We start from the raw sequence: 14,763 nt of genomic DNA, 5'->3' as shown, positions 1-14,763 counted from the left end.
GGGAGAACTGGTTAGTGAATTGCCTGTCAGGTACGAAGATTGTGGACCTCTTGAGACATCTAGATGGACTTACGTGCAGTGCTGGGTACAAGCCAGTGGATATGGTACATGCATGTACCAGTGACATAGGGAAAGGTAGGAGACAGGTCCTGGAGGCCAAATTTAGGCTGTTATGTAAGAGATTAAAGTCCAGAACCTCATTGGTATCATTCCCAAAAATGCTTCCAGTTCCAGGCACAAGACGATTAGATAGGCACAGTCTCAATGTGTAGGGAGGAGGGATTTAGGTTTATTAGGAAGTGGGGAACCTTTTGGGAAAGGAGGAATCTATACAGGAAGGATGGGGTCCACCTTAACCAAAATGGAATCAGATTGCTGACATGTAAAATTAAAAGGGTTGTAGAGGAGTTTTTAAACTAAATGCTGGGGGAAAGCCAACGGGTGCAGAGAAGCACATGGTTTGGATAGACACATCCCTTAGGGGAAGATTTATTAAAGGGGTTACTCTATATCCTAAGAAAGAGGATAGGATATAAGTTGATAAAGCACAGGCAGGAACTGAAGAGAAGCAGTGAAAGGGAAAAGATTCCCATTCAATTACATGACATGAAGGCAGACAACTAAATATTGACATATTTTATAAGTGCTTGTACACAGATGTTCATTATTTTTACAGTAATTTTCACACACTAATTTTAATTTAATGTCTTTTAGTTATAGAGTGTTCAAGTGCACATGTCTGTGTACTTGAAACAGAAGAAGATGTGAAGGTCGATATAAGAGGAAATGGTTGGATAAAGGAACAGTGCAATATGCTGTTAGATGACAATGGTTTGCATACCATGGTGAGGAAGTGTTTTATTGTAGCTGAAGCATGGATCTGCAAGTCAGGAATCCAGTTCTAATCTCAGCTCTGTCCATTATTTTTTATTTGACTTTAGGCTAAGTCACTAAACCTGGGTTCTTTGCCTCAATTTTCTCATCTGTGTAAAAGACACAAAAATAGTATACCAACCTTAGGGGAGTGTTGTGAGGATTAGAGAGGACTAGGAGAAGAGCCACAACAATGATTAAAAGACTAGAAAACACACCCTTATAGTGAGAGACTCAAAGAGCTCAATCTATTTAGTTTAATAAAGAGAAGGTTAAGAGGTGACTTGATCACAGTTTGTAAGTACCTACACAGGGAATAAACATTTAATAGCAGATTCTTCAATTTAGCAGAGAAAGGTGTAACGTGATCCACTGGCACAAAGTTGAAGCTAGACAAATTCAGACTGGAAACAAGGTATAAAATTTTTAACAGTGAGACTAATCAACTCTAGTAACAACTTACCAATGGTTGTGATCAATACTCCATCCCCAACAATTTTAAAATCAAGAGTGGATGTTTTTCTGAAAGATATGATCTAAGAATTATTTTGGGTAAGTTCTATGGCCTGTGTTATACAGTAGAAGACTATAAAACTTTGCAATCTGTTGCACATCGGGTAACAAGATAAACTGGAGTTTATCCGTAGACGTTTTGGGTCACATCCCAGAGTGGTGTAGCTCCATTGCCTTCTGTTGACATGATAGAGCTGTACCATTTCACACCAGCTAAGGAGCTAGCCCAAGATAAATTGTGAACAAGATCTTTCTTTATTACTGAGTGGGCAAACATCCCTTTTTCACTGCTAAGCCAAGAAAAATTACACAAGCTAAAATGTATTTGGGACCATTTGCTAGCTGGTGGTTTCCAGGTATTGAGAGATCCACCACTAGGGTTTTCTGTACTTGTCATCGGTGCTAAGCACTGTTTCAGAGCTCTGAGTTTTAAGTTCTCTACTATTAATTTGTCAAAAGTTCTGAGAGACGAAATGGGTGAGATAATATCTTTTATTGGATCAACTTCTGTTGTGACAGAAGCAAGCTTTTGAGCTTAGATGGAGCTCTTCTTCAAGTCTGGGAAATGTACTCACAGCTAAGTTCTGACACAGTTGGCATGAATACTCTTCAGACACACAGGTGCTTTGGAGGTTTTGATACAAAGAATGTCAAGATAGCTGTCTTAGTTTATGAATCCCTAAGCTATGTCTTCAGAGGAAGATAGTATGGAGAAGGAGAATTTGAGGAGGATTCTAAAGACTCTGAGGAAGCCACAGGTATTTTCTGTACTTACAGCAGGACAAAATTGAGAAGGTAGGTTCTTGTATTTGGAGGCTGAAGAGAAAAAAATCTTTACTTTTGAGAAAGCCAGTGACTTAAGAGTTAATGTAATTGAGCTCCTGATGATGGAGACTCTTCTAGGCTTATTGTCCTTGTTCTTTTCTGAGTAGTAAACCAAGATGACCCAGTCTATAATTTATTCATGTAATGGCCTTGAGTCAAAACCCTGGATCCAAACATTCTTGAACTTTGGGGTAGTTCAGATCTTTATTCAGCTTATGTACCATATGGCCAGCTTCAATTCTATAATAGTTCAAAACAATGCCTTGAATGTAATTTATCATATAGGCATTTATGAGGTGCCCAGCTCTATAGTAGGATGCAGCCTTACAGTGTTTAATGAGCAGCTAATTATTCATTGCCAAAGGTCGCTTACTGAAGAAAATGCTAAGCTTCACAAATCTACTAAAAAATGATCAGCCTATAACTTTGTCATTAAATGTGTTTCTGTTACATACAGTAATAAAACTGTAGCATGACTAAAGTAAATCTTGCTTCATGTTCTGCAACATAAATTTTAAAACAGAGAGCATGTAACGAATTTTTAATTTTTTTCTTGCTATTAAAAATGGCTAAACTGACCAAGTGTGTAATTTTATGCTCAACTACAGCAAATCCATTTCGTTTTCTCTGTAAAAAGAAAGTCTTTTCCTTTTATGCTAAAAAATATAATTTGGGCACAGATCTTACTGTGCAACTGTGGCACATTTTTGCAGCTAGGGCAATGCATATTATAATCTATTTTGGGTTTTGAAGCAAACTTACCAAGCTGCCCTGCAGATACCACCGAGCAAAGTTTGCCGCAAGTCACAACGCAGTAAAGGATGTAGTTTCAGTTCAATTTTCAAACTGGCATGGAATTCAGGCACACCACCACTTCTGTTCAGTGAGTCCTTTGATAGACAAGTATTATGCAACAGCAGAACTGGCACCAACTAGACACTGGCTGAAATTCAGTTGAGATGTAAGTGGTGGTTGCAGATACACAGCAATAAGGGGACAAAAACCAATATAATGAACTGTAAGTTGAAGTGACTTTAATTGTGCGAGGGGAAAGGGGGAGGATGTAGCAGGGAAAGCAACTAACAAGTAGGAGTAAAATAAAACAGGGAGGGTTTACGTTACGTTGCACCACCTTTTCTGTTTCGTCTAAAGTTGGTCCTTTATTTTTGTTCTGGCCTATGCAATGGAGTAGTCTGTGGCAGTCAGTGGGCCTGATTCTCCATTACCCTGCACCTTGTGTAGTCATTTACGCCAGTGTAAAGTGCGTGTAATATGCCACCATTCTGATCTGGTAATGTCTTACACCCACTTTGCACTGATGTACATGAGGACACAAGATGCAGAGCAAGGAAGGATGAGACACTGTGTGTGTAGGATCCTTCCCCTGCACCCTGCAGGCTGTGGAATAGCAGTGGTGGCTGCTACTGCAGACTCAAGTCTCATATAGCTCCCATGGCTGCTACTCTTGCCGAACACACGTGTTTTGGGTGGTGGGCCCATATAGTTACTTTCCACCAGGAGTCTCCCATATTGTCATATTTCATCATATGCTGGGGCTCCTATTAAACAAGACTAAATGTCTTGAAACACAATGGGGAAATTGCATTAACAGAGATGTGTTGTTATATGAATCATGGGACAGGTCAGAAATGGTATGGGCTTTATTTTCCCTGAACATTTTCAAATGATTTGAAAAAAAATCATTTAATTTTATTTTTATTTCAGTTTTTTGATCAAACACAAGGGAAAAAATTGTTTTGTTTTTTTTTCCTTTAAAAAAAACAGAAAATTTTGAAGGAGTCCAAGAAACATTTTGTTGAAAGAATTTCGCAGTGAAAAAATTTCAGCCACTTCTGATTAATAGTAGTGTGCTAAGTCCATGTTTGTTTCTGTTATAATAACAATGTTTACCATTGTGATTCTGTCACACTAGCTCATGTTGAAAGTTTATTACAAATACCAGTCTCCATCCTAATCTCTCTGCAATCAATGGAAGGGCCCTTTGTCTGATTATTCCTTAAGGTAGCCCTAAAAGGTATTACTATTTCATCATCTGTAAGAGAAATAAGTATTAAGTGACTTGGCCAAGGATATGGAAAGAGTCAGTATCGGAAATGGAGTTAGGACTAAGGAGAAGAGCTGGAAAAAATGTTTTGACCAAAACTTTTTTCAGCAATCAATTTAGATTCAGAAACACTGAAAGCTGTTGTGAATTTGTAGCAGTTTTGCCAAACTGTTTATTTTGAAAACAAACAAGAAAAAAATTCTGAAAAAAAGTTGTTTAAACTTTTTTGGTTCAGAATGAGTTTTTGTTTAGGAATAGCCTTTAGTTTTACTTTTAAAAAAAATCTAAAAATGTTCAAAGTTAAAAAAAAAAAAAAGGTTTTATTTCAGTCAAAACATTTTGTTTGACCTGAAACATTTTTTTTTTAATTTTAAATTGCCATGTATCAAAAAAACCCAGTTATTTTAATATATGGAGATATACCTATCTCATAGAACTGGAAGGGACCTTGCAAGGTCATCAAGTCCAGCCCCCTGCCTCCCCTAGCAGGACCAAGTACTGATTTTGCCCCAGATCCCTAAGTGGCCCCCTCAAGGATTGAACTCACAACCCTGGGTTTAGCAGGCCAATGCTCAAACCACTGAGCTAGCCCTCCCCCCAATAGAATATCAGGGTTGGAAGGGACCCCTGGAGGTCATCTAGTCCAACCCTCTGCTCAAAGCAGGACCCCAGACAGACAGATTTTTGCCCCAGATCCCTAAATGGCCCCCTCAAGAATTAAACTCACCACCCTGGGTTTAGCAGGCCAATGCTCAAACCATTGAGCTATCCCTCCCCTCTTTGCCCAGGTCTTCTAAGGAGTCCTGTGACTGAGTAGTGCTGTGCTCAAACAATACACCATTGGTGTTGTATGCCTCATGTACACTATAAAGATTAACCTCATTTTCTGAAACAGTGCTGGACATAGCTTTTCTACATTTGTAGCTAAACCCCTTCTGCACCACTGCAGCTACACCCCTTGTTGACACCCCTTGTCAACAGTGGACAATTTTTATAGCCTAGACCAGGGGTTCTCAAACTGGGGGTTGGAACCCCTCAGGGGGTCACGAGGTTATTACGTGTCAGCCTCCACCCCAAGCCCCGCTTTGCCTCCAACATTTATAATAGTGTTAAATATATTAAAAAAGTGTTTTTAATTTATAAGTGGGGGTCGCACTCAGAGGTTTGCTGTGTGAAAGGGATCACCAGTACAAAAGTTTGAGAACCACTGGCCTAGACCATGCTGCAATCACAATGAGAAATGAGTTTTTTAGTTATATATGTGATAGTACTATGCCACCGAGGAAAACGTACTTGAAAGTGTTCCAGTAAATCTCTGATTCATGGGATATTACAATGATTATTCCAAATTTAGATAACATCATCTGAGCAGCTCTGTTTTTGAAAACTTTAAAAAAAAAATCGTACAGTAAATTGGTTTATGGTGATGGAAATATCTGTTTTCTACTGCTTCTACCTTCCTTTGGCTTGCATGCACCTGACGTAATTAGTGTAGGTTAAAATTTACATAACTGACTTTGGGGATTTGCAAATAGGAAAGATAAAAATGTATAAAAAGTGACAAATAATTCATTTTAAAGCAAGTTTCCTGTTTTTATCATGTACAATATGTATTACAGACTCACAGAGACTTTCTGAATAGGACCATTAGCACTGAACCTTTGATATATTTTTTCATGTAATGCTATCCGCTCGGGGGCTTGATGAGGGAAGTAGGCCTTGTTCAGTGTACTGTAGCTTGGTGGAGTAGCCTCCTTGTGTACTGGCAGTGATGCACACAGAGTTTCCATCCATTTCATGGACACCAGCAGAAGATATCTGTAACAAAGAAGCGGAGAATATGCAATAGAGAACTTAAAGCTTCAGACTGGGGACAATATTTTTGTTCTTATAATATTAAACCCTTTATCAACAGTATTGTTTTCAATTTTTTCAATTTCAGCTCTCATGGCAGAGTGACTTTTCCAGCCTGTTGTATAAGGGCAAAATGACTCCAAGCCTTCCACCTCAGTTCTGGAGAGTTGCAGAACCGCTTGAAGAAACGAGTGCTCATGTAAATAACCTTCCCACACATTGCAACAAGACACAGAAATGCTAATCTCTCTTGCAGAACATTTAACCACTGCTACATTGATACAGGGAGGCCTAAAGACCTGAAGTGGATTTAAAGCAGGGGAAAGTGGTGGGATCTTCAGTGGTCTGTGACAAACATGAGGAGCTGAGTAGGAAATATATATATATATATATCTAACTGTGAGTTAGGCATAGTAAAAATAAGGAGTTTAGTGCAGTGTTTTATGTACAGGTATAAAATGCATAGGTAGAGCTTTTCAAAACTGATTAGGGTATTTAACCACACAACTCCCATTGGAAATCATGGGAGTTGTGTGGCTGAATCTCCTAGTGGACTTTGAAAAATCCAAACAAACTTCTAGAAATGTACATAACTTCAGCTTTTTACTTCCATGTGCTTTCTCACATGTCCTTTTGAGAAGATAATTTTTTAAACCCTTTCTTCCACGTAGGACTTAAAAGTTCAAAAGGAAGTTCTTCATCACGACAAACAGATGTTGCACACCAGATTCCATAAACCCTTTCAGAGGTATGTGGCATAACAACACCTTGCACCTTTATAGCACCTTCCACCCCAGGCTCTCCTAGTGCTTTACAGACATTAATGAGTTGGCCTTCACAAGTAGGGAAGTAGGATTATTTCTAGTTTACAAATGGGGAAACTGAGGCAAAAATAAATTAAGGCTTATATATTCAAAAGTGTCTTTGATTTGAGGTGCCCCAGATTTTAGTTATGGATGCTGGGCCTGATTTTCAGGCATGCCAGGTACCTGCTGATGTTGACGTCAGCTGGAACTATGGCACTTCTGAAAATCAGGATGTGGGAGTCTCCAGTGGCCAGCCAAAAATGGAGGCATTCCTAATTAGAGGTCACTTCTGAAGCTTTTGATTTAAGAATGCTGCAAAGATCACACAGAGTCTGTGAAAGAGATGGCCATAGTACCTAGATTCCAATCCTATGCTGTAGTCACAAAACCATCCTGTTATCATAGTTTTATTCTGGAATTTAAAGTTCACCTCAAATTCCTCCACTTCTCTTTGGTATCGGAACCTATTTGAACTGGGCACTATTGCTTTCACTTCTTCCCCCTCCCTCTCCCCCAAGAAATTCCTAGAATATTGAAATAATGAATTTCAGTCTAGCCTTAGAATCCTACTGTCCAAAGAGCATAATACTGATATTATTGTATGGGTGCTTACAATTGAATCTATTTTTTACCTAGGGTTACACTGAGACTGGTACTTATGCAGGTGCAAAATGGCAGAGGATATGAGGAGCCTTTCAGGCCTCACTGTGCTTCTGCAAAGACCAGTCATATTCACAGTGCCTAACTGATACAAACGGGGCACAGAGTTCCCAGACACGCTTTCCTGATTACTGGTACAGTGTCAGTTAACAGAGCCAGACAATGGTCTTAGGCACCCTTTGCAACTAGGCCCGAGCATACAGACACAACTACTTTGTGTGAAATTGACAAGAGATCGATCTGCGCCTAGCTTGAATTTTTTTCTAAAATCTCCCTAAGCTTGCTTAGTTGCTACCTCTGCCTGACAGATTCAAAGCCCTGGTGGCTTCTGACAGCCTCCTTCCTGGTTATGAGTTACTCTCATGCAATTATAGAACAGAATAACTGCAGCAAAATTGTTTATCAATCAATAATATTTTAAACAAATAACTTGCATAAAAATTCATGGAGGAAATTGAACTAACAAAAAAAATTGAGGAAATTGTTGTCTGGGAATGACAGCCCACGAGCAGAAAAGAGGACTCAATTCACTGAGTAAAGTATTCACTTGGCTATAATATCCACCTATGTGAGAGGAACAAGGGGGAAAATGTTGCAGCCCGAAAAGAGATCAAATGTGGTTATTTAAATGTTTGATGTTCAGTAATGAAAACTGTTTGCCTTCATAATTGTGTATTAGCAGCTAATAAAGGCACTAGATACAGTAGTTTAAAAGTAATAAAATCCACAACAAAGTGTATTTAATTTTAAATTGAATTGCTAGCAAATGGGTGTCCTAATGAACCCCTGTGTCAATGTAGTTCTAACCAAATTAAGTGAAATAATTTCCATCATGAACAACTAAATAAGTACAAAGTTCCAAACAGACAACTTTTCTCCCCCAAAAAGGACCTTCTCAGATGCTTTGGTTGCTGGAATTAGCTAGTGAAATTTAAGATCCACCTTGCCTTCTTTCCATTTTGGGAAATTAGGCTAAGGTTGACCTGTCAGCCGTTAAAGGATAAAACTGCAGAGTCAAATCCTGAAGTCTGCTCTTAAATCTGGATTCTGTAATCCTCACATTGTGTAGCATTATTTCTGCTGTCCTATTCCCATCAACTTCAATGGGACTACTTATTTGAGAAAGTACTACTCAACATCAGGGTTGCAGGATTAGTCCTTACTCAGGCAGACCTCCCACTGAAACCATTGGACAAATGGACTACACAGTTTTTGTACCAATTTAAGTATTTGCCCTACATTTACAGGAATAAGTTATACTGGCATAAGCACCTTTATGCCAGTTTAACTATGTCAACACTAGGGGTTGTACTGCTGTAACTATACTGGTTTCCAACCAGTACAAAATTGTGTATAGAAAGAGTCCTAAATAGAAACTGAGTTATAGTAACCTGTGTGGACCTGGGAAGGAGGAGCAGATGTTGCAGGAAGGAAAAGTTTTTAGGAGACAACAGGTACTTGGTCTGTGTGCACATGACTAAAGTGCTAGCTGCAGTTGCATCATCTCTGAAAATAGACCTCTTAATAAATGGTGAGTGTAGTTTTATAAATATGGAATCTTTTCATTGTATTACCCAGCACACAGTTCATCAAAATGAATGAGGACCTCCAGATTAAGTCTTGCACAGAGAGAGACCTGGGATTAAGTCAGAAAATGTCAATAGTCAAGGAAAACCTAGGGAAGGTTTGTTTATAGGAATTCTTGTTGTACCCTGACCATTGCATTAAAATAACATTAATATGGTGGACTGAGAGCAATCAATGGGACACAATCATTCCGGGGTACAAAATATATCGGAAGGACAGAACAGGTGCGGGGGGGGGGGGGGGGGGGGGGAGTGGCACTATATGTGAAAGAAAATGTACAATCAAATGAAGTAAAAATCTTAAGCAAATCCGCATGTTCCATAGAATCTCTATGGATAGAAATTTCATGCTCTAATAAGAATATAACATTAGGGATCTATTATTGACCACCTGACGAGGACGGTGATAGTGATGATGAAATGCTAAGGGAAATTAGAGAGGCTATCAAAATTAAGAACTCAGTAATAGTGGGGGATTTCAATTATCCCCATATTGACTGGGAACATTTCACTTCAGGACAAAATGCAGAGATAAAATTTCTCGATACTTTAAATGACTGCTTCATGGAGCAGCTGGTACGGGAACCCACAAGGGGAGAGGCAACTCTAGATTTAGTCCTGAGTGGAGCGCAGGAGCTGGTCCAAGAGGTAACTATAGCAGGACCACTTGGAAATAGTGACCATAATACAATAGCATTCAACATCCCTGTGGTGGGAAGAACATCTCAACAGCCCAACACTGTGGCATTTAATTTCAAAAGGGGGAACTATGCAAAAATGAGGGGGTTAGTTAAACAGAAGTTAAAAGGTACAGTGACTAACGTGAAATCCCTGCAAGCTGCATGGGTGCTTTTTAAAGACACCATAATAGAGGCCCAACTTCAATGTATACCCCAAATTAAGAAACACGGTAAAAGAACTAAAAAAGAGCCACTGTGGCTTAACAACCATGTAAAAGAAGCAGTGAGAGATAAAAAGACTTCCTTTAAAAAGTGGAAGTCAAATCCTAGTGAGGCAAATAGAAAGGAGCATAAACGCTGCCAAATTAAGTACAAGAATGTAATAAGAAAAGCCAAAGAGGAGTTTGAAGAACAGCTAACCAAAAACTCCAAAGGTAATAACAAAATGTTTTTTAAGTACATCAGAAGCAGGAAGCCTGCTAAACAACCAGTGGGGCCCCTTGATGATCGAGATACAAAAGGAGCGCTTAAAGACGATAAAGTCATTGCGGAGAAACTAAATGGATTCTTTGCTTCAGTCTTCAAGGCTGAGGATGTTAGGGAGATTCCCAAACCTGAGCTGGCTTTTGTAGGTGACAAATCTGAGGAACTGTCACGGATTGAAGTGTCACGAGAGGAGGTTTTGGAATTAATTGACAAACTTAACATTAACAAGTCACCGGGACCAGATGGCATTCACCCAAGAGTTCTGAAAGAACTCAAATGTGAAGTTGCGGAACTGTTAACTAAGGTTTGTAACCTGTCCTTTAAATCAGCTTCTGTACCCAATGACTGGAAGTTAGCTAATGTAACGCCAATATTTAAAAAGGGCTCTAGAGGCGATCCCGGCAATTACAGATCGGTAAGTCTAACGTCTGTACCGGGCAAATTAGTCCAAACAATAGTTAAGAATAAAATTGTCCGACACATAGAAAAACATAAACTGTTGAGCAATAGTCAACATGGTTTCTGTAAAGGGAAATTGTGTCTTACTAATCTATTAGAATTCTTTGAAGGGGTCAACAAACATGTGGACAAGGGGGATCCAGTGGACATAGTGTACTTAGATTTCCAGAAAGCCTTTGACAAGATCCCTCACCAAAGGCTCTTATGTAAATTAAGCTGCCATGGGATAAAAGGGAAGGTCCTTTCATGGATTGAGAACTGGTTAAAAGACAGGGAACAAAGGGTAGGAATTAATGGTAAATTCTCAGAATGGAGATGGGTAACTAGTGGTGTTCCCCAAAGGTCAGTCCTCGGACCGATCCTATTCAACTTACTCATAAATGATCTGGAGAAAGGGGTAAACAGTGAGGTGGCAAAGTTTGCAGATGATACTAAACTGCTCAAGATAGCTAAGTCCAAAGCAGACTGTGAAGAACTTCAAAAAGATCTCACAAAACTAAGTGATTGGGCAACAAAATGGCAAATGAAATTCAATGTGGATAAATGTAAAGTAATGCACATTGGAAAAAATAACCCCAACTATACATACAATATGATGGGGGCTAATTTAGCTACAACAAGTCAGGAAAAAGATCTTGGAGTCATCGTGGATAGTTCTCTGAAAATGTCCACGCAGTGTGCAGAGGCGGTCAAAAAAGCAAACAGGATGTTACGAATCATTAAAAAGGGGATAGAGAATAAGACTGAGAATATATTATTGCCCTTATATAAATCGATGGTACGCCCTCATCTCGAATACTGCGTACAGATGTGGTCTCCTCATCTCAAAAAAGATATACTGGCACTAGAAAAGGTTCAGAAAAGGGCAACTAAAATGATTAAGGGTTTGGAACGGGTCCCATATGAGGAGAGATTAAAGAGGCTAGGACTCTTCTTGGAAAAGAGGAGACTAAGGCGGGATATGATAGAGGTATATAAAATCATGAGTGATGTGGAGAAAGTGGATAAGGAAAAGTTATTTACTTATTCCCATAATACAAGAACTAGGGGTCATCAAATGAAATTAATAGGCAGCAGGTTTAAAACAAATAAAAGGAAGTTCTTCTTCATGCAGCACACAGTCAACTTGTGGAACTCCTTACCTGAGGAGGTTGTGAAGGCTAGGACTATAACAGAGTTTAAAAGAGAACTGGATAAATTCATGGTGGTTAAGTCCATTAATGGCTATTAGCCAGGATGGGTAAGGAATGGTGTCCCTAGCCTCTGTCTGTCAGAGGGTGGAGATGGATGGCAGGAGAGAGATCACTTGATCATTGCCTGTTAGGTTCACTCCCTCTGGGGCACCTGGCATTGGCCACTGTCGGTAGACAGGATACTGGGCTAGATGGACCTTTGGTCTGACCCGGTATGGCCTTTCTTATGTTCTTATGTTCTTAATATTAAAATAACATTACGGTAGAACCTCAGAGTTATGAACACCTCAGGAATCGAGGTTGTTTGTAACTCTGAAATGTTTGTCACTCTGAACAAAATGTTATGGTTGTTCTTTCAAAAGTTAACAGCTGAACATTAACTTAAAACAGCTTTGAAACTTTACTATGCGGAAGAAAAATGCTGCTTTTAACCATCTTAATTTAAATTTTAAAAAGCACAAATGGTTTCCTTACCTTGTCAAATCTTTTAAACATTCCTTTTATTTTTTTAGTAGTTTACATTTAACACAGTACCATCCTGTATTTTCTTTTATTTATTTATTTATTTATTTATTTATTTATTTATTTATGGTCTCTGCTGCTGCCTGATTGCATACTTCCAGTTCTAAATGAGGTGTGGGGTTGACTGTCAGTTAGTAACTGTGGTATTCATAACTCTGAGGTTCTACTGTATGTTGTATAGGTGATTCAGCCACTTGAACAAATTCTGAGGTTTGTATTCAGGGTCAAATACAGCCTGGCCGTTATGCAGGTGCATGGGAAGGGGGAGAGACTAACAAGCCTCCCATGTCTGCGTAGCCCACATAAAGGCTTGGCAGAATTGCATGCCCAGAATGACAGGGATCGCTCCCTCATTACCTCCTCATGCACTGGCCAGCAAAGCTGGCTGCCCGTGTGAGGAAGAATATATTGTATCCCATGAGGTAGCGTAATGTAGCAGTGTGTGCACTCCTCCTGTGTCATCAGATTGCTGCAGGAGGCCTTCTGTCTCCCTGAATGCCTCAAAGTTCTCCCTTTGGGGTGGATCTGCTTTGTACTGCCCCAAAGCATGTCTGTTCTTAAATGGTGAAATAGAGCCGTTGTTGGTCTGTGTAAGGACTGAATAAAACTCACCTTGGGACTTGGCCCATTACTTTTAAGTGTTAGTTAAATTATGCAAAAGGTTAGCATAAAAAAGGAATGATAATGCTCAGCTATCTCAATGTGTGTGTGTGTGTGTGTGTGTGTACTGCAGACAGAAAGGGCCAGATTCTCAGCTGGTGTAAATCAGAATGACTTCATTGATTTCTGTATAGCTATTCCAATTTATCACAGCTGAGGATCTGGCCCTTAAAGTGACAATAGAAGAAAAGAGGTATTCTATTTTATTATTGGTAATGCAGAACTTGAGCTTTGGTACAAGTTTGGTTACTGTCAGATCCATTATTTTTGCTCATATTTTGGGAGTGAAACTCCAGAAGCTTATATGTTAACCTGTGACGCAGCCTGACAAATATTAGTTGTGCTATTAAACATGTGAATGCATTTTTCTCCCACCAGTTTTAAAAGCCTAGCCATTTCTCTGAACCCCCCCTCCCCCCCATTTATTTATTATTTATTTTGGTCCCCTGCAAGGCTTGTAATATACTTGAAGAAAACATCAAATTGTGATGTAGTTCCAAAGGCAAACACTTTTCATTTATGTGTTGTAGTCAATTTCTTTTTTCACACACCCCCTTCCTCTTTGTAACTGATGCAGAATAGAAAGTCAGCCATTGCAAGTAGCACAGAATGCCCGCAAACATGAAATTGTAGCCAAGTTTGGTAACCTCGCAGAAGTGAATAATGAATCAAATGGAGCAGCAGGACTTTGCTGGAAGGTGAGGTTCTCCATGAGTGCTCTTTTTCCTGATGCAAATTGCTAAACGACTAGATCAATTATATTGAGTCTCTTGCATGATTTTTTTGTTATAATTTTAGAGGATAGGATTTAGCAGGTTTAAAAATATGCTTTCCAGCAGAAGTAACTGTACGCTTAAATAGAATGTCTAAAGCTATTAACTATGAATCATTTGGGCATGGCTGGAGTTCTTCAAAACACTTTGTCAGCGCTGGCCAAGTAAAGTCTTTCAGTAGGAGATGAGGCAGCTCCGCCACCATGCAAATGAGACAGGCCTGAGATGTGATGAATCTTCTATCTCCTTTTCCTACTCGACTGACACTCGCTTTGAGGGAGGTTGTAAATGCAACAGAGATTGTGGTATAATTCCTCAGACTGGCGTTTCTGCCCCCCAGTCACTATTCGATTATCTTCCAAATTGCTGTGTTTCAGAGAGATAAAGATTTTTTATGGCTTGCTGACTTGAAACAACCAGAAGAGCCAGAAAAGAGATGGCTAACCGGCCATGCATAGTAATTCCATTGGTAAATGACAAAATCTTTGTTTGTATGACATTTTCAAAATTACAACAGAAGATGAATCTAAAATACAAAATGTCACATTTGGCATGCAAAACTATCAAAATATATTTCAGTATAAAATTCATAGAGGCGTTTAATTTAGAATGTGTTTAATAACTAAGCCTGCCTGCATCAGTAATCCTGCCTTGAGGTTTAAAAAAGATTGTCTTATTTATTCACATGATGTTAATTTTTTTATATATATTATTCAGAAACCAAAAATATTAAGGTTAAAACTTCATTGTTAATTAAGATTTTCTAATTAAACTGAAAATAATTGTCATTCAGATTAGTTGTTAAGTA

General features: G+C 39.0%; 1 protein-coding gene across 1 annotated transcript in view; it reads left to right on the top strand.

Moving 5' to 3' along the window:
- OFCC1 (orofacial cleft 1 candidate 1) overlaps positions 1 to 14,763 on the top strand; it is a gene marked incomplete at its 5' end in the record, with an annotated part of 249,367 nt that overhangs the window by 40,893 nt on the left and 193,711 nt on the right. Inside the window, 4 exons of the mRNA XM_026647306.1 lie at positions 715 to 845; positions 6,219 to 6,329; positions 6,802 to 6,878; positions 13,760 to 13,880. Coding sequence (XP_026503091.1) covers positions 715 to 845; positions 6,219 to 6,329; positions 6,802 to 6,878; positions 13,760 to 13,880 — 440 coding nt within the window. The remainder of the gene's footprint in view (positions 1 to 714; positions 846 to 6,218; positions 6,330 to 6,801; positions 6,879 to 13,759; positions 13,881 to 14,763) is intronic.

The sequence above is a fragment of the Terrapene carolina genome, unplaced genomic scaffold, assembly GCF_002925995.2.
Source record: "Terrapene carolina triunguis isolate 2854851 unplaced genomic scaffold, T_m_triunguis-2.0 Scaffold58, whole genome shotgun sequence".
NCBI classification, from domain to species: domain Eukaryota; kingdom Metazoa; phylum Chordata; order Testudines; family Emydidae; genus Terrapene; species Terrapene triunguis.
This window is presented reverse-complemented; position numbering and strand designations above follow the sequence as displayed.